This window comes from Gymnoscopelus braueri (genome assembly GCF_963280865.1).
Source record: "Gymnoscopelus braueri genome assembly, chromosome: 19".
NCBI classification, from domain to species: Eukaryota; Metazoa; Chordata; class Actinopteri; order Myctophiformes; family Myctophidae; genus Gymnoscopelus; species Gymnoscopelus braueri.
This window is the reverse complement of record NC_137621.1, coordinates 25678648-25698647: the sequence shown is the minus strand read 5'-3', so window position 1 is coordinate 25698647 and position 20000 is coordinate 25678648. Positions and strand designations below refer to the sequence as shown.

General features: G+C 46.1%; 1 protein-coding gene across 1 annotated transcript in view; it reads right to left on the bottom strand.

Moving 5' to 3' along the window:
• Positions 1–1203: 1203 nt before the first annotated feature.
• Positions 1204–20000, bottom strand: part of meis2a (Meis homeobox 2a) — a 32442-nt gene continuing 13645 nt past the window's right edge. The window contains exons 7-13 of the mRNA XM_080414239.1: positions 16885–17133; positions 15727–15800; positions 12358–12448; positions 10717–10823; positions 9595–9680; positions 7555–7644; positions 1204–3156 (exon numbers count right to left, since the gene is read on the bottom strand). Coding sequence (XP_080270365.1) covers positions 2825–3156; positions 7555–7644; positions 9595–9680; positions 10717–10823; positions 12358–12448; positions 15727–15800; positions 16885–17133 — 1029 coding nt within the window. The 3' untranslated portion in view covers positions 1204–2824. The remainder of the gene's footprint in view (positions 3157–7554; positions 7645–9594; positions 9681–10716; positions 10824–12357; positions 12449–15726; positions 15801–16884; positions 17134–20000) is intronic.

Below are 20000 nucleotides of genomic sequence, written 5' to 3'. Positions count from 1 at the left end.
TTAGAAATGTGTGAATAGCATAGGCTGCTATATGGATATATTAACCTAATAAATATATAAAGCATGACGGCTTTCTTTGCTGAAGAACGTGTGAATTATGTCCTTCCAGCAATAAGCCACTATAGCTTCAATAAAGGTTTATAAAAATGAAGAGAATCTCTAGACCTCAAATTCATCAGTTGAAGCAGGACATTAGGACAACACACAACATTTCTGGTGCACAAAGCGGATATAATCAAACTTAGTAAAACATGTATTATTATTTAAACTATTATTATTGTTATTATTATTATTTTGTATTTATTATTTTTTGTAATGAAGTAATACGTAGGCCTACCTTGATCTAAAAAATATAACTTTTTCAATAAACCTAATCAAATGATTATTTATTTATTTTCAGTGCTCAAAAAATATGGCAAGACATGAGGCCAACACATTAAAAATTTAAATCCCTATTTGAAGGACAGAGAATATTTCAGGCAAAGTGATGTTGTCATTTGTGGTTTAAGGCTATGACTTCGATGGCCGCAGGCAAACAGGCAAAGAGATAGAAAGAGATAGCCTATCAAAGATAGCCTGAGAAGCCATGCATGGCCGTGCCAGATTACGCCAACAGGCGTCGCTGCAGAGCGACAGATAGCTATAACATGGCGCACAGTTATGTGGGCCAATCATGGCTCTTACTAGGGACAGACATTGCACCTAGAGATAAATCTATACTCTATTATTTGCAGCTAATGTTTTGGTCTAAGATTGAGTTGAAGTGACTGTGAATTTGTGGCTTATGTTGGGTGCAAATAGATGTTTCAATTCAAAAGTAAACACCAAGCCTGTGCTTCACATGTCTGTGCTCCTCATTTGCATTAGAGAGTTATTTATCACTTGGAGGACATTCGCTTGCCTGAATGGATTGCAATGGCAAAATATCTTTCAACCATAATTTATAATTGTCATTTTAGAGAGCAATGGGCAGCTAAGATTAAACAGGTCTTTCTGAATGGGGCGTAGAAAATAGGAACCTAATTGTTCTAGTTTTATGATGCTGTGTACACAAATTGAAATTTCAAACAGTCAGCCAAGGGGATAATATATGATTGTTTCTGAATAATAATAATAATATTAACAAATTATTATATAACTATTACTGAAAAAATGGGGCAGTTTGTTTATAACACAGTTAATCACACAAAAATCTAACAAAAATCAAAAATGAAATATTTATTACAGCATTTGTGACTGAACACCTTTTAAACATTACGTCACAGTCCTCATACAAGTATTTAATGTATTTTTGACAAAGCTTAAGGGAGACGGCATCTTATCTAGTGAGGAACACGTGCTGAAAAAGGAAGGAATTCATGGACATACAATATCAATGCCACAGCAGATCTGAAACTAGCAAAAACATTCTTTTTCAATTGAGGTAAACACATTGAATATCTAACATGAAACAATTAATAGACTGAACTCTGTACGAAGTTTTGTTACAATACTCTCTCAGCTTTCCCACCCCCCCCAAAAGCATTGAGTTCATAATTTAAGTTTTGTTTTGTATTTTTTTTTCTTTTTTTTTCTTTTTTTGTTGTTTTTTTTCCACCTTTTTTGTTTTAGGTTTTTTGGTGCATCAACCATCAATTGCTTCTCCAGCGCCATAGAATCAACTATTGTGTCAGTATTGTCCTTATTGGCAAGTAATGTTGATCCGTAGACAAAGAAGCGCTGTGGGATGTTGCTTTTCCACTATTTAAGCTTCCTTCAATAGGCTCTTACAAATGAGAGTCCAGGATACAAAAAAAATAAAATAATAATATTAAAATAAAAATGTATAAAACCAACACAATCCAGTGCTTGGGCAATTCAAACTAAGATTTTTTTTCCGTTAAAACCTACAGGGCAACATTCATTCATGAACCAAAAGAGAGAGAAAAAAAGAGGGGCATGACATAATGTTCAGACTGAATCTTCTGGAGAGATCCGGTGTCATTTAGCAGCCTTTTCCCCGTCATGCCCTGCTCTTATGGGGGGACAGGACCTGATTGCCCTCTGTCGTTTGGAGCCTTTTTTGTGTGTGTGTTTTTTTAGATGTTCCATCTTCTTGTTTATTTTTTTCTCTTATAGTGCTGTGCTGCCAGGACAGTTTCTCCTCCAGGTTGGAGCACACACAGTGTGAGAGAGAGAAAGGGTTAACCTTTAATTCTAGAACTAGCTCAGGAAAACATAAATCGTGTGTTCAACGAAAAAAATGCACAAAGTTTTAACTTAGTTATCTATACTTTTTATACTACAGTAGTTATAACTCTTGGAGTCTTTTTGACATTTTTTTTTCTTCTTCCAGAGTGAAGTTTTATTTTAGGAGCGTTGGAGCGCGTCACATGAAAGTGTATACTGAACATGTTTATGAAAGTGTGCGTGAGAGGGCGAGAGTGTGTCTGTTTTTTCTTGAGTGTGTGTGTGTGTGTCTGTGTGTGTGCATGCGTGTGCATTTGTCCATTCCTTTGCACACGTGTACGTCAATCAACGTCCTCCGTTGATCTTTTACCAAAAGCTCAAGACGTTACAAAGTGTTCTTGCCAGCTTGGTCCTCCGTTTGGATGAAAGTAACAAAATTGACAAGTCTTTAAAAAAAAATCATCACAGCTCATCTGGAATTCTGTTTCTTTAGTGTTTTAGTGTCTAATTCTGGTCAAAAGGGTTGGTTTTTCATTCTTGAAAAATAGTCTCAAAATAGCATTTTATTGTGTTGGGTTGCTGTTTGTTTATTTTTTTCCTCTTTTCTCATAGTAGCTGCTGTTGTCATCTTGGTAGCAAAAAAGTTCCCTTATAACTATTGGGCATGGATGTCCAGGCCTTGTCCTCCAGAACTGTTGTCAATAGAAGTCAGCAAGGGGGGGCTCTGCGCAGACATGGTCATTCCTGGGTGCGGGGAGGGTCCTCCGTGCATCAGCATGGCGGGGTGGGGGTGGGGGTGGGCGTGGTGGTGGTGGTGGTGTTGGTGGGGGTGGGGGTGTCCGGACAGGTACGGGTGGAGGGGGGGTCCATGTCGGAGCTGCGAGGGGTGAGGGGACATCTGATGAGGAGGGGTGTAACTAGGCGGGGCCATGCTCATGCCCATAGGACCGCTCTGAGGTACGTACTCCCCTGGCATGCCTGGCAGACCTGAGCGAGAGAGAGAGAGAGAGAGAAAGAAAGGGAGTGAAAAAAAGAGAGAAAGTCAGCTATATGGCAGCATTCACACAGTACAATATGGTAAAGCAGTTTCTCCCTGCATGGTCCTTTCTCCATAAACACTGTCTCAATTCAATTTAGTTGCTGTACAGCTTGACCAATGAAGGTTTTATGACACGATCCCATTGACTCCAGCGCTTTTTTGTTTCTGCATGTCAAAGAGAGTCATTATTGCGCCGGACTATTTTCGGCGTTGGTGAGTGGTTTACAATGCCCAATAGTGTTGTGGTCAGTTTCTCAGGTTGGAAAGCGATCCTCCGCCATCCACAGACACTGCAAGTCCTGGAAGACGTGAGGAAAACCCACCAGCCATATTGATGTGGAGAAGCGTTAATACTTTTACAAGCGGAACAGTCAATTCCCTTGCTGAATTTAGTGACAAACTGAATAGGCGTTTTCTCATGGGGATGGTGCCTCTTTGTGAACATATTTGATTTAGAATCCCTTAAAGAAGTTATTAAATAATTTAGCGCTCAGTTAACTATCACAACACGCCAGTCTAAGAATACCGTTCAAAGCTTGTTTTTTCTTTTCTTTTCTACCCCTCAATAAGAAGTACTTTTAACCAAAACAAAGTGCTGCTCTTAGATGTGAGGCAGTATGGATCTTTTCTCTTTTTTTTTTTGCAGAGTATAATGACGACAGCAGCTAAAGCACAGAGACGGCAGGAGACAGCAGCGAGATGGAGAGTGAGGGAGATAAAAGGAAAGAGAGAGGGGGGAAGAGAAATGGAGAGACAGAGAAAAGAGGGAGAGGAATATGCTGATGATGCTCTGCTGATTTATACTTGTTTGTGTGCCATGTATTGCACTGACAATAGCTGATCTACAAGCTCACAGCACGTCACAGCGCCTCGCCTTTTGAGCTTGTAGATCTGCTATTTTCAGCGTGTGACACTGGCACACAACGCAAGTATAATCATCCTTTTAAGATGGAGGCTAGAACCCCTGTTCATATGTGCCGAGCTGGTTGGCATCTCTCAGACTGTGACAGAAAGACAGTGCTGGCTCAGCAGTGCCACCGTTGGGCTCTTCTGGGGGCAGGGGGCTGTTTGTTGTAAAGCACAGAAAGTGTGTTTTTGTGTGTGTGTGGGGGGGGGGGGCGGGGGGCTTGGATGTGGGGGTGCTCCTGGAGCCTGGGACTGGAGTATGGGAACATGCCTGGTCCAGAGGCCTGGACCCTGGGGAGAGGTAGGGGAGTGCAGGGGTCCTGCATGGAGCCAGGGGGCCTGGGGTCTGGGTTTGGGTCTGCCTGGGCCGGCCCGCTTTGTAATGTGAACCCCTGGGGGATTAGACGCTGTGAGGAGGAGGGGAGAGGTCGCTGCAAGGTCACTAGGCATGCTCACTCTCTGCATTCCTCCACCTTAGAACACCGCAATTAAGAAATTACACTGGAGGGCCCCGGTGAAGGGGAAGAGGAGGAGGAGGAGTAGAGAGAGGAGAAAGGGGGGAAAAGGGACAGTGGCGGCCGAGATTAATGACCAATCTCATTGGCTGAAAGCTGTGCCATTTTCTAATACTCAAGCCCCGTCCACGTCAGTTCATTTGAAATGCACGTGTTTGTCAGGGCAGGTCTCTTAAAACCCCACTATCGGGGTCATAAAATGAATAAATCATTCCGGGTGTTGGGGTATGAGGGGTGCCCTCACCTCCATATAACCTGGAGCAGCTCCTGTTAAAAGGCCCAGCAGATGTTTTTGACACTGTAAGCTGGTAATCTCCACTCTTGTAAGCTGCAGTCATTCCATTAAGTAGATCTGAGACCCCCCCCCTCTCTGCTTTATTAACAGGAGTGGTAAAACCATCTGAAGACAATAACTTGGGACTGACTAGGCTTCTCTCTCTCTCTTGCTCATTCTCTCTCTCTCTCTCTCTCTCTCTCTCTCTCTCTCTCTCTCTCTCTCTCTCTCTCTCTCTCTCTCTCTCTCTCTCTCTCTCTCTGCCCCCCCTCCTCTCTCTGCATGCCTGCCTGGCTGTTCTCTTCAGTTATGGCACAGCAGTCCTGCTCAATGGCTGGTCATAATTAAGTACCAAATATACCATATTGTGCGGCTGCGTAATCAAATCAAGAGAGGATAATATTCCTCTGTATTAAGCTATTAATGTAATTGGTCATGAAGCGTAAAGTATGTTATGTAATTAAATAGTCTCAAAATTATATAGCCCTATATTAAGAATTAGCCAACCTGAGCAAATGTTGTCTCTGTGTGGCTGTTTTAGGGAACATTGCTTCCTGCTTTTCCTTTTTTTCCTGGTGCCATTAGCAAAGACAGGAGGGGATGAGAGAGAGAGAGAGAGAGAGAGAGAGAGAGAGAGAGAGAGAGAATAGAATAGAGGGGTGAAATGGTCTCTGTCGGCAGAATCGCCGCAGTGACCCTTTGGAAAATCCAGTCCACATTTACATATAAAGGGTTCTTTTAATCAAGGTAAGTGTTATTATATTGTGCCTCATTGGGCAAAGGAGTTTAGGTCTTAAATAAAATCTCTTCTGTCCTGCTGCCTTTGGGATGTGATATGTCTTGATTTTTCAAATGTCAGCACTGTGGCACTAGCGGGCGGTGGAATGGCCGGCTTAATCAGACCACTGCCATTTAGCTGCACAGGGACTGTATGTGTGCATGAGAGGGAGACAGTATCTCTCTCTCTCTCTCTCTGTGTGTGTGTCTGTGTGTGTGTGTGTGTGTGTGTGTGTGTGTGTGTGTGTGTGTGTGTGTGTGTGTGTGTGTGTGTGTGTGTGTGTGTGTGTGTGTGTGTGTGTGTGTGTGTGTGTGTGAGAGCCTTTCCTTTTATATGCAGCCATGCTTAATGTCTACAGCGCATTAAATTTATCTCACTGTCTCCCTGCTCTTGTCTGTGTGTCTCATGTCAGGCTAGTCACTGGCCCCGGCCCCCCTTAAATCGTCTCCCCTCCAGTAAAAAATAATCAAAACACACAGCACCCTCAGCCCCCACCCAACCCCCCCCATCCCCTATTTCTCCCTTTACACCGCATAACACCCCCCTCCCCCCCCCCTCAACACAGCCTCCAGTGAGGGATCGGTCATGTCACCCACGGCCCGTATATCTCACCCAGGGACCGTAATGTACTGCGGTGTTCCCGTCTTTGCATATAAGATAATTTGGGCATCAATCCTTCCCCAGACAGATTTATGTCACTCGGAGGACAGTTTCACTTCTCCTTCTTTATCGCTTCACTGGAGCCTGCTTAATTTCTCCCCGTCAGCCCCTTTCCCCCGGAGATGTTATTTTTTCCCTAAATGTCCAACATTTGCATTGGCTGTCGGAGATGGGGAGAGCGATGGCGCTGTTGTGATAAATAAATTTGCGCGCGCGCCATGCCAGGTCGCTTCGTCCCCTCCTCCTTCTTCTGTTGTCATCGCTGTTGTCTGGCGCCACAAGTCGGCCCCTCTCTTCCAGGACCGCCGGGAGAAGAAGAAGGCCCCACAACTTTGACGGCTCCCACTATTCCCAAGTCTTCAATTCATTCTGGGCTACTGCCCCCCTCCCTTAAAACATTACGGTGAAATGGCCCTGCATGCTAGCAGATAGTTGTTGCTGTCAACTGGGGGCTGGGGGTGGTGCTGTAAAATTATGGCCAGGGCCAGGAGGGGTGGTTGTGGTGAAGTGAGAGGGTACAAAAAAAATCCCACAAGCCCCCAAGTATGAAGAAACCAAGGAAAAGAGCCCAGTACTTACTTCCCCCTTTTTCTTTGCGTTTTGCTTTACAAGATGGAGGTTACATGTAGTGCCATTGCCCATCCATGCCCATATTCATCCCCATTCCACTCATAGGCCCTAGAAAGAGGAGATAAATGCCAGAAAAGGGTCAGCAGGAGGTTTGAATCACAAAGGGAGGTCAGAAGAGACCCACGGACGGAGAGATGGTGAGGTTAGTGAGGTTTAGGTGGAAAACGATGAGGGCGGGAGAAGAAGTTGCAGTGACGTGTTTATTTGACACTACAGCGCCCTGCAAATTCCCTGTGTTGTTAGAGAAAGATTCATGGGTACATTTTTGTTTGATGGGTTAGAGGACAGACAAGCAAGGCAGGCAGCAGACAGGGGAGGCAGTCTGGATGCAGGGCGGCGGGGGTCTAGTGAGGGGTAATGGTATCGTCGTGGTGTGACGTTGGTTAGTATTGGGTTTATGATGCTGTCATGTAGACCTATTCAGTGCTGAGATGACTCAATCTCATGCAACAAACGTGGGGGATCAGTGTCAATGTCGTGGCAGTAGTTCTAACTCAGGGTAACACTGGTGACTGGTATAGCAGGCATGACGGCAGGAGGAGGGAGAGAGACAGAGGAGGTAAGGAGAGACGGAACGGCTTACCAGCTGGCCGGATCCCCATATGTTGCTGGCCGTCCAGCACGAAGCTGCCCATCGGCTGGCCCTCCGGACTGTACGCTGCTCCTTGGCTCACTGAAGGATCAAGAAGAAAGCCTGATTGTAGTCAAAACGTGGACACAAAAGGAGGGGGAGAAGAAGAGAAGACATACCAGACAATCAGCAATTGTCCCAGCTCCAGCCCAAACATACTGTAAGACATTGTGCTCATGTTTATGGACCGCAATGACTGACGCGCGCGGCATGCAAGCACGCGTACAGTATGTACTTGCACTGAGGCACACACGCACGCACACATACACACACAGACAGACAGACAGACAGGCAGTGTCACTCAAAGTCACACTCACATCCATTCGTTGCATTAGAGAACAGAGGAGGTGCATTGTTCTCTGAACGAGAAAAGAAAAGCATGCAGTTTGACAGGAAGAGAGGAATCTCTGCCAAGGCCAGCAATTCCCCAACCAACACTCAAATCAGCAGTCATGTCATCAGATAATCTTAGAATCAAGATATAATAATCCATGCTATAGATTATGTTACCACTGATAATGTAGACAGTAACCAAAAAAGGGCTAAATCACTGACTGTTATGTGTGATTTACTTAAGCGGTATCAGTGGGAGATCCATTCATAATGACACTGTATCTACAGTATAAATCAATTAGTTTAATTGTATCTTGTACTGTCTATTATTAGTGGCACTGAAGTAAGTAATGCTATTTGGTGTCTGTTAGTAAACAGCATATTCCAGGATCAGAACAGTATAATCCTGGGTAATCTGTAAAGCTTGAAGATTAGGAGAAGCTGTTAGTCACGCTGTCTTTGGAAAGATTGCTGATTGCCGCACATTTTTGGAGGCCTATTCGCTCAATTATTATCGCACACAAGAGCACAATAAATGTAGCATGTTTCACCCACATTTGGGAGCACATCTCATTTCAGTAATTGCTTAACTTCATTTGCACAATCTCCACCCCAGTTTGTAGGGACTTTCTAGAGACTGAGCTTGCTAATCAACAAAAAAGGCTTTTCCCTCTCCGAGACAAATGACTTGGCTTCTTTTTAGTAATGCCATAGTCAATGCAGCTTAGGGTAGCTACATAAATTCCACAGGATTCTTTGCTCGATTGCAGAGTGGCATGTTTACGAGTCAATGTTTCAGTGCTTTTTTGTCATCTGACCACCACAGATATGGAAAATCAATGCGTTATCAATTTACAATATGAAGCTTTCCATAATCCGTTTCAAAGGAATGGAAATCTGTCCCTGCGTAAGCTTCAAGTCCGAACGTCAGAGATCAATGAACTCATATAAAACTCATTTTCCCTCCTGAGGGTATTTTTCATGACCTGAAATAAATTGTTGCTGTTGAACTGAAATCATGACGTACACAAAGGCATTGTGAGTTGAGTAGGGGCCTTGAAATCTAAAATGTACTGAATGACTACTGAACATCAGAATTCAGAGTGATGCTTGAGGGAATAGAAAAATCAGCAGCATGAACCCCTCCCGCCTCCCCCCTACCCCACCCCCACCCCCAAAAAGAATAGAAAAGAAAAAAAGATCCATGTATAGACAGCCCCAAAAAAAAACACAAGAGACATAACTCATGAATTGCTGCTAGCATTTCTGGTGCTCCTCTTGTGCCCAATTAGCAATTCACAGAGAGAGTGCTAATGTACCTCTCTCTCCACTTAGATTGGGAAATCTCCAATTAGAGTCAATCAGCGAGCGGCTCGCACCGCCGCCAAGCGCATCCCATTGAGAAAATGGGAATGGGGAAGATGAGAGTGTGATGAAAAGAGGGAGGGGAGAGGAGGGCTGGGTGGAGTTTTCTTTTTTTTCCCTCTCTCTCTCTCATTTGTCTGGATGTAGGATACTCCCTTTAAAAATTCGGGCTCCAGGCATGATATGTATTCCAGGAATGGATTAAGAAAGAGTGTTGGCACCCTGGGAAAAAAAAGGGAGAAATGGTGTATTCTACCGTATGTGGGACGGGTTGTTATTTCTTATTTTTTTTACCTGCTCGATTTGATTGGTCAATCATGGGCTGTACTATTCTTCTCCTGGCGTTAATGAACCTGGCAGAGAGGAAGAAGAGAGAGAAAGAGATAGAGGGAGAAAGAGAGAGAAAAACAAACGTTAAATCACCGGGCATTCACACACAGAAGGATTCATCACAAGCCACCACAAAGACAAAACAGTTTTGCATGACTTAATGGCAACATTAGCCCCCGAGTCCTTGAGAGAGAGGCGCTCACAACAAAACAGCAACAACAAAAGGGTGATTGTGCACGGACTTGGGAACCCGGCGAGGGATACTTTTAATGTTCCTTATGATCTATTCTTCCCTTGTTTAATAAAGCTTTTGATTACGTTCGGTTGCTATGGGCACCGGGGAGACATTCCTCAAGTATTAAGTGCAGTGTGAGTACAGCAAAGGAGCACATCTCTATCCCTCTCTCTATTTTGCTACCTCGCTCTCTCTTTCCATCATTCTCTCTCTCAAACTCACTCAAATGGTAAAACACACACACACACGCACGCACGCACGCACACGCGCACACGCACACACACACACAAACCAAGCTCACACATACTGTAGTCTACTGACCCGGTGTCCCCTCAGCAAACATGTGCTATTTCTAGAGAGTTGTTGCTCATTAGAATTTTAAAATAAGTTTTAAGTTAGCGAGGTGCAGGATACAAATGGCTCCTTTCATTACCACCCCCCACACACACACATACCCCCAAAACCCCCTCGCTGAGACCCCCACTCTAGCTTCATTGTAGGGGGTTATGCTCCCCTTCCAGCTGTCTAGAAATGAGGACCAGGCATGGCCACTCTGCGCTTTCACAAGGTATTGTTATGTCAGCGAGCCCATCAATTAGGCTGTCTGAAGTTTTATCACCGCCACGGCGGCGAATAAGTGCAGTTCCACAAAGCCTCCCCAGCCGGCCTCGCTCCTGCGGCTTTTCCACTGTAGAGCCCGGAGGTCATCTGGAGGTGACTGCCAGCCAGGGGCAACCTTTGTAACTTGGAATGGGACGCCCAGGGCCGTGTCAAATACAAGCTGGCAACTTTGGCCAAGCAAGCTCTCTTCACCTATTTCTTTGTTTATTCAATGTTTGTCTCTTCCTTACCACATTTCCTGGTCTCTGTCTATCTCTTCCTCTCCCTTTAGCTCTTGTGCTTTCTCTCTCTTTCTCTCCTGTCTCTCACATACTAAAAAGGCAGTGAGGAGTTTGCACTACAGGTACCCACATATGGTTAATATTAGAGGGTGGTTTCAAATCATGGTGGGGGCTATCCTGAATGGAGCCCAGTGCTCGTTCCATACTTTAAAAAGAGAGCGAGAGAGGGAGAGAGAGAAGAAAAAAAAGAGCCCCACCATGCGTATTCTCCTAACACACGGGGCACGGCACCATCGGTACGGCTCGAGGACCGGTCATTAGAAGGAAGGGAGGGCTGGAACCAATTTGGGCTCCTAATCCCCCATGAAGACCCGATACCTGCCCTTACCTTCTCCAATGAACTTAAACGGCTGTAATCTGCCCCGCTCAAAGTGACATGGTTAAATGTACAAAATGCACGGCTGGGAAAAGAGAGAGGATCGGCGCTCATTTGCCAGGGGGCATCCAGAGTGCAGGTATACGCAGGGGCGCCACGGGCCCCCGAGAGCCAAAGATGAAACGCATCCATATGAGAGAGAGAGAGATGAAGTGGGTTTGAGACATTGATGTGTGCCATGTGATTGCGTTGATGGTGTGTGTACTGGCCTGTTGTGTCAGTGTCATGCTGTACTGAGAGCCAAATTCCAGCAGTTGTTACGGTGTGGTTGTTAAACTAATCTGAACTGACAACGAGAAGGAGAGACAGACAGACAAACGGGACATACACAGACAGAGGTTGAGTATAGTCGGATATCAGATAAGTGCATGAGTTAGGATTTTCTCAAAGCAAAGAGGATCACATTTTCCTAACATTGAAGGTAGTCTTCAGGTTCTTTTTCTTTTATTGACGAGAAAAGGAGAGAGCATCCTTACTCATCAGCAGTGTCAGAAATGCCTGCGGTGCTCAGGAGAGAGAGAAAGAGAGAGAGAGAGAGCTGCTTGCTGCATCAAAACCAGCTGAGCAAGTAAACAGTAAGACATTCCTGCTATCACGCTCACTGGGCCAGCTTTAAAGTACAAGGCCTGCCTGCCAAAATATATGTCCTGCGTTTTTTCCACCCTAGACGAACAGAGGAGCTCAAAATCACAACCACGTGCTTTCTTACCTATTCTGGGACGAAACCATAAACACGTAATATTAGGAACGTTCTACCCAGGTGCTAAATTTGCCCATTTGGTTTCCAGTGACTTCAGAGGAAATCTGCTGTGTATTGAAGAATATCCAGTAAAAAGGGGGTGGGGTGGGACTGTTTCTATTTCAGATTAATTTTTTATTTGTTTTCCCTAAATGTGACTTTGAAAACAATGTCACACCGAAAAAACTATGTCTACTGTTTTCGTTTCTCCCTACAACTTATAGGAAATGTATGCCATAAAGTACAAACGAAAATGTTTTCCTACACTAGGGCATGTTGTTGTTGCCGAAATAATGAATATGAAAAACAGCTCCATAGAGAAACAGACAAACATATGGATGTTCAAATATTTTCTCCCCACAAACACTTGTCAACACTCCCTGCTCGGCGCCGCACGCAAACACATGTGCGCATGCGGGCATCGGAACATGTGCGTGCGCGCACACACACGTTTTTATTCTCTTCAGCGTGTTACCACAGTAACGGTGTGGCGGGCAGTGAGCTCAGTGCAGGGAGGGGGTCTGACCGAGGGCCCCACTCGCGCCCCCTGAGCGCCTTTTATCAGTCTGAGCAAAGCCAATTGAGATTATCAGAGCCTGGCCTGATAACACTGTTTTCTCTCCTCCCATGAGCTGCTAATGGTGTGTGCTTAGAACAACACAAAGCAAGAATCCTCCCAGAGATGGAGACCAGACCAACAAGGATGGACAGATAGATGGGACGGACGGATGGATGGATGGATGGATGGATGGATGGTTGGTCAAATGCATGCATATATGGGACAGTGGGCTGGATAGAAGAATCTGTATTGGGGGGGTTGCAAGGCAAGGCCCTGGGACAGAAACGGGTAGACCACAGGGAGTCAGAATTCCCAACCGCTTGCTAAAGCATACATGCGTAAATCCACACATCCACACCGTGGACACGACCACAGTCACCACCAGTGTGTCCGTAGGCTAACCAGAACACAGGAGGCTCACAGGGGACACTGGCTTAAAAACCTCCAACCCCAAGCCTACGTTTTATTATCTACATCTGGTGGTCTACCTTATTATGGCCTGCCTCTGCTCAGTGTTAGAGCACAGTAACATACACACATGTACGCGCGCGCACACGCACACGCGCACGCGCACACACACACACACACACACACACACACACACACACACACACACACACACACACACACACACACACACACACACACACACACAGTACCTCTCAGCATGGGAACTCCATGCTGTCTTCAAACAAATAATTAAAGGCAAGGTTAGGGGGTCGCATGGAGGTCATTCCTCTGGATACGGCACAGAATGTGTACATTACCCTGGGAGAGAGAGACAGGGGTGGAGGGGGCAGGGGGTGACCGCTGTTTAATTTGGGCGACCAAGACACAAATACATTTTTTCTCAAAGGCTTTTTCAAGGCCCGTACTGAAAACAATCCTTTTTTTTTGTGGCTTAGGCTATTCTAGCTCTCTCTCTGTGTGTGTGTGTGTGTGTGTGTGTGTGTGTGTGTGTGTGTGTGTGTGTGTGTGTGTGTGTGTGTGTGTGTGTGTGTGTGTGTGTGTGTGTGTGTGTGGATGGGGGCTGACGTTTTGCATGCACATGTCAGTACATTATCCACACTATAGAATCAATGATTCCACTTTCATTCACTCCTAATGATATGACCTGAAATGGCATACTGTATGTTGTGGTATGCTCATGCACATGTGACGGCGCAGCCGTATGCCTCCATAGAAACGCTCACCGAAACACTCCCGTAAAAGTGGGACGGGGTAGTATATTTACAAGAGCTCTGCACTGTAAAATCCTCCTCAGTGTTACTTTATCCGTTTGTAAGAGAGTGTATATAACTCTCAGGGTTAAACTGGCACTCAGGGCTTTACAGTGTGGGTGTGGCGTTGCTGTACAGGACACAGAGGCCAATAACAGATGAATGATGGAGCCATGACGGTGGGAGTCCACTTGACACAAGGTCTCCACTAGGCTGGAATCAACAGTCCACTAATATCTGTCCAATCGCATATGAGACAGACTGCACCCAGTTGCAGGTGTTAAATACCCTGGCTAGCATGCTATGCTATAATCTGTCAGACAGACAGACACAAATATATGAACAGACTACAACTGTCCCCCATAGCACAATAATTAATTGGTCTGTTTGGTCTTAGTCGGCTGGTAATTCTACCAGTCTATAATAGGCCAATAACCAGTAACCAGTTGTGAAATGAACATTAGAACGTTCACTTAATCTCAACCTCACCAACCTGAAAAGGCTAGTCTCTACATGATTGCAAAAATTAACTAATTGATTTGTCGACAAATTCCTATGGCTAATGTTCGACTAAAAGACACTACTGGTTCACCTTCATGACGCTATTTGTCTGGATATTCTGTTTATAACATATTTCATGCTGAAACAAAGTCCTCTCATATTGACAGACACAGAGACAGATTTGTATTGGGAATCACTGCAAACCAGTCCGTCTGACTCTGGGCTTCTCTCTATTCTTGTTTTTCCCCCCCCTACCTTCTTCTCAATCTGTCAGAAAGACCTTGTTTCTGGTTAACTGACTCGCAGCCACACCTGGTAACTCGCTCCTGTTGTCAGCATTCCTTCCCTGAGAAATCCTCATGCCAAACCACCCTAGCCTGGAGCACAGCCACGAGAGAGAGAGAGAGAGAAAGAGAGCCTCTCTCTCGCTAGGTCGGCTGGCCAATCACGACGGAGAGCTGAGGGAGCCCAGCCAATCAGGAGTGGGGTCACTTGTTTGACGAGTTTGTGATGAAAGAGAGGAAACGGAGCCAGAGTCAGAGAAAGACAGAGAGACATACTAAACATGTCTAAGAAAAAAAAATGGCTGGACTGCATAGAATCCAGCCATGCAAAGAAGGGAGGAGATTTTGAAATTGTGACACAGAAATAGCAGTTCACTGCCTTCATATAGCTAGCCTGATCGTACCCATGTTCGAGCTCCCCTGTGCCAGAGTGGTGGGCAGCGAACGAGACAAGAGTTTCCGTTTGTCGGTCAAATTCCTGGGCCCCTTGCCTGACTTTGTAAGGAAGATTAGATGCAACACAATCTGAACTGGAACGTGCTGAACTCAATCCCGGATCATTGTTTGCCAACATGAATGTCCTCTGGTTCCCATTAAAGCTCATTGGTTCCATACTTCCGGCCTCAGACAGACATAAAGATTCCGAACTCAGAGCGATTGAGTCACTCCCTCGCTAGAATCAAAGGAGGAAGGCTTCAGTTTGATCCCCTCCAAAAAAAAAAAGAAAAGACGGAGGCCATGGAGGGAAAGAAAAAAAAATCAGCTGTCCTTTGACCAGGAAGTGGATGCAGAATATTAACCCGACGAGGTGGGTGTGTTTAGCAAAAGCAAACACTTCCTAATTACAGGTCCAGTCAGACGGATGGCGGGGGCCAAGCTCGGGCCTTCTGAACCTTCCCAACGCTCTGATAATCTATTGTTGGTGTCAACAACACTGATGGAATCAGTTCACGTTGGCCCGAACAGGCCCCCCTTGCAACAGTTTACAGCCTGCCACCAGACTGAACCTGGCGTATCTGTGGATTTATCATAAACTATCACAAAGGAGCTTTTCACAAGCTGTTCCTCCTCAAGGATGGAGGAAAGAGGGGATGGGGAAGGAGCGAGGAGATGGGAGGGGAGGAGGGAGAACGGGGAGGAGCGTGGAAGCGTCGTCTAGCTATTCCTATCAGAGTTCCCCTCATGCTCTCTCTCTCTCTCTCTCGCTCTCTCTCTTTCTCTCTTTTCTTCTTCTCTAAGTTAAAACAGGAGTCAAGAGACATAAGCCGTGTGAGCATTACCTCACCCCCGTGTTTGATTTAGTGCAGATGTGAAACACAGCAAAGCTCAGGATGGTTTTTTTCTTCTTCTTCTTCTACACGAACGTCAGAGAGGGCCCACATTTAAGGGCAGCCACTGTGTTTACATAGTTCTACCTCTGTCTCTCTCTCTCTCTCTTTCCCTCTTTCTCGGTTGCTTTCTCTCTCTTGTGCGCACACACGTACTCATTCTCCCTCTATCGCTCACTCTCTCTCTCTCTCTCTCTTTCGCTCTCTCTCTCTCTCTCTCTCTCACTCTCTCTCACTGTCTCCCCTTCTTTTGTCTGCCTCTCAAGGGGAAATGTTTCACCTCTCCTCCCTGGACTCTCACTGACCTGTTTTTCTTTCTCTTTTTATTGCACCACTCATTGCCCTTTTGTGACACCCCCACCCCCACCCACCCATAGGAGCAAAATTTGCATTGCTCCGCCACTCTCGCTGTGGAAGTCGTTCCCCTTCGAAACCCGTGGAGTGCACGAGTCATTAAGACTCAAGTGGAAAATCAGACAAAGAATTATATATTTGTGTTTCAAACTGACGCGATTTAACGAGCAGCTAATTAAAATAAATCAATAGCACTGCGGCATGCTCTCTGCTTCACTCTCACTCTCTCTTTTTCTCCCTCTCTCACTGATTCCCTGTCAGTTCCTGAGTGATGGAACATCACAGGTTGGAATACTACCCTAACATTTAAAAACATGCCTCCACTATTTCTCAAGATGAATCAGGGAGACCTCTCACTTTATGACAAACCAGTCTGAACTGTACTGCACGTCGTTTGATGGAAACAAAATCCGCGAATGCCTCCCCTTTGTTACTTACATGCTATGCATGTTATTTACACAATTACATATACTGTTTGCTTGTCCACAAATGCTAAATATGGTATTTAGATTGTTTTGTAGACAGATGCTAGGTGTTATTTGTAGCACTTAATTGCTTTCTTTGCATTCTATCTACTTATTTATCTATCTACCATTTAACCTGTCATATGTTGACTAGGGTTCATGGAACTCACTCTGATCTTGCACTTTGTAAGCCGCTAAGTCGATAAGAGTGTCTGCTAAATGCCTAACTTGTAAATTGTGAATGTCTGTATATTCACCCTGTCATCTACAACAACCCCCCCCACCCTCCAACGATCATGCAGTGGAGGGTTGTCACCCCTGGGGCCTGCAGGCCAGCGGCCTGACCCCTGCATGGCGGGCTGGTCGGCCCCAGCTGCCGACTGCTCGTCAAACACCTCCAGAGCATCGTTGGGCCAGGAAGACCGTGCTTGTTGCCCCCTTTGATCCGACAGAACAGCAGCTGCTGCTCCAACGAAGAGCAGCACTTTGTTCCTCTCCTCTCCGCATCACGCTGTCCTACGGCACAAAACCGCCGAATCCGCTGGACTCAAGACGAGAGAGAGGAAGAGGGCGGGGGGCGGGGGGCGGGGGGGGGGGGGCCTCGCCCGTTTTATTTTTCTCCTTCCTTCTTCCCCGCAAAACATCAACAAGCTCTGACAACGGCAGCGGGGGGTTTTTCTTGGCCCCGACAGAGAGCTCTCAGGCATCTCGTCTTTGACTCTCTCTCCTTTTTTAAGAGACATGATAGTTATTGTTCAAATCAGCCAGGGTGAATGGAATGGACTGCGGCCAAGCCTGCCCCAGGCGTCAACACACCTGTATGAAAGAGGCCTTATTGTAGCAACCCCGGCAAAGCCAACCTGCACTAGCTCTACCAGTTTTCTGATGTCAAGAGGGAGGGTGGAATTTATCTCCCTCTCTCACTGTCTCTGTCTCTGTTTATGTCTCTCTCTCTCTCTCTCTCTCTCTCTCTCTCTCTCTCTCTCTCTCTCTCTCTCTCTCTCTCTCTCTCTCTCTCTCTCTCTCAGACAGCACCCTAATCTTTCACCTCATTAATCCCTGTTTCTTCTCTGCGCTGGCACCTATGCTCTGGAATGTTTTCACTAATGCTATTATTTTTTTGATTATCAGCAGGAGACGGGGTCGGATTAAGGAAGGTGTTGGTCTATATCCCCTTGTTAGCAAAAGCCCCTCTTATCTCTCTCTCTCTCTCTCTCTCTCTCTCTCTCTCTCTCTCTCTCTCTCTCTCTCTCTCTCCCTCTCCCTCTTGCCTTCTCAAAGACAGCTCCTTATTAAACGTGCATGATAGGTGCACAAAATATGCTCCACCCCCCTCCCCACATCCTGGGCACCGTGGGACAGCTGTGTTTTTGCCTTGTTTGAAGTGTGTCTGAAAACATCCAGTGCATGTCAATATTATCCTCTGTCAAAGCTGCGGTACATGGTGAATGACAGAGGTCGTCGTCAAGAGCTGGAAGGTACAGCATTCCTTAAAAGTCATGTTCGCACCTTTTAGGTGGGTGAGCGGCTCTGCTTTTATGCAAAGCCAGTGAGAAATAATACAGGTACATGCTGGCCCACTGGCTGGTGCACACGTAGACGCACGCGCGTACGCACGCACGTACACACTCACACAGAACACACCTTTTAGAATTCAATGTGAGCCTAGACTTGCTCACCAGTCACCGTTTAACCCCTAAACCTGAAACTCAAAACACCTCAATGATCTGTCTTTATTGACGCGATGTGACCGAGAGACAGAATCCAGCACTATCGTGACTCCAGCCCAACCATCAGTCCCACCGGAGATGAGTGCTGTACCGTAGGTGAGCTTGTGAGGTCACCAGCCCCCGTATTCTCACTTGTAAACACCGTAGAGTTCCTCCCACATTGCCCAGCATGCAATGTATAATACTCTCTGGGGAGGGCATGTATAATATCTGTTTCCTATCCACTCCTCACCTCCACTTTCAGGGTGATCTCTCTCTCTCTCTCTCTCTCTCTCTCTCTGTCTCTCTCTCTCCTCCTTTTATTCTGTCTTCTCCTTTCCCCGCTCTGTTCTTGGTAATCGAGTGAGATATCCCTCAACTCAATCCCGTATTGTCAGATATCAGACAAGGGGGTGGCTTTGTGGATTACCAGGGGACGCTGATAATGACATGACGGAGGCATGATATTTCAAACAAAATCAAGTGTCAATTGACTGTATGGTCTAGGCAACGTGCGTGTCTGCAGCTAAGCAGGAAATAAGGCCAATCTATTTCCTTTGCCTCATATCAAACGTCTCTCTTCTCTCTCTCTCTCTCTCTCCTTCATGAGACTATAATGGGCTCAGCCCTCTTGCTGCTGAGAGAGAAGAGAGGGGCCTGCAGAGAGGGGGCTTCCATACTCCACACGCAACACACACTATATATGCTCGGATGCACTTGCACGCTCGCGTGCACACTGCACACACATAAACACACGTGCGCGCACACACACACACACACACACGCACGCACGCACGCACGCACGCACGCACGCACGCACACACACGCGTATAGTATGCATACTTACACATACACACATAGACATACGCTCCTGAATCTCAAAAGCATTGGCAGGAGACAGAAAACAGAGCCAATGGGAGGGAGGAGAGGAGAGGGGAGGGAGGTGGAAAGGTGCCCCCATTTTACCCCCCCTCTCACCCCCTCTCTCCCCTTGCTTTTTTTATTCTCACACTCCCATGCTATTAACCATGAATTTAGGGCAGTGAAAATGCACAGCAGTTTGAGCAATTAAAAAGTGACACCTAAACCTGCCAGATCGACTGCCTGGGTTCCCCTAATGCCTGGGTTTAGACTCCCTGCTCTCATGCTTTTTAAGAGCCAGACTATTGGGGAATACGGGACTGGAGTGTGATTCTGTGTGTGTGTGTGTGTGTGTGTGTGTGTGTGTGTGTGTGTGTGTGTGTGTGTGTGTGTGTGTGTGTGTGTGTGTGTGTGTGTGTGTGTGTGTGTGTGTGTGTGTGGTGCGAGCGTAATATGTGTGAGGAGGGGTATTCTCTCTCCCACTACAGCGTTCCACTGGGATGTCATCATCTTCTCATCATTGTCTCTGTGGGGTGCGAGTGCGCGTTTCCACGATGTGCGTAATACCGTCATGTGTCTGGTGTGCTGGCGCTTGTGGAAGTGTGTGTGTGTGTGTGTGTGTGTGTGTGTGTGTGACGTGTGTGTGTGTGTGTGTGTGTGTGTGTGTGTGTGTGTGTGTGTGTGTGTGTGTGTGTGTGTGTGTGTGTGTTAGTGGCCGACAGAATCATCGGTCAGATGTTGGCAGCCTACCTCTGACTTCTCTATTAAATAATTAATCTGAGTTTGGATGTGATAACACACACACACACACACACACACACACACACACACACACACA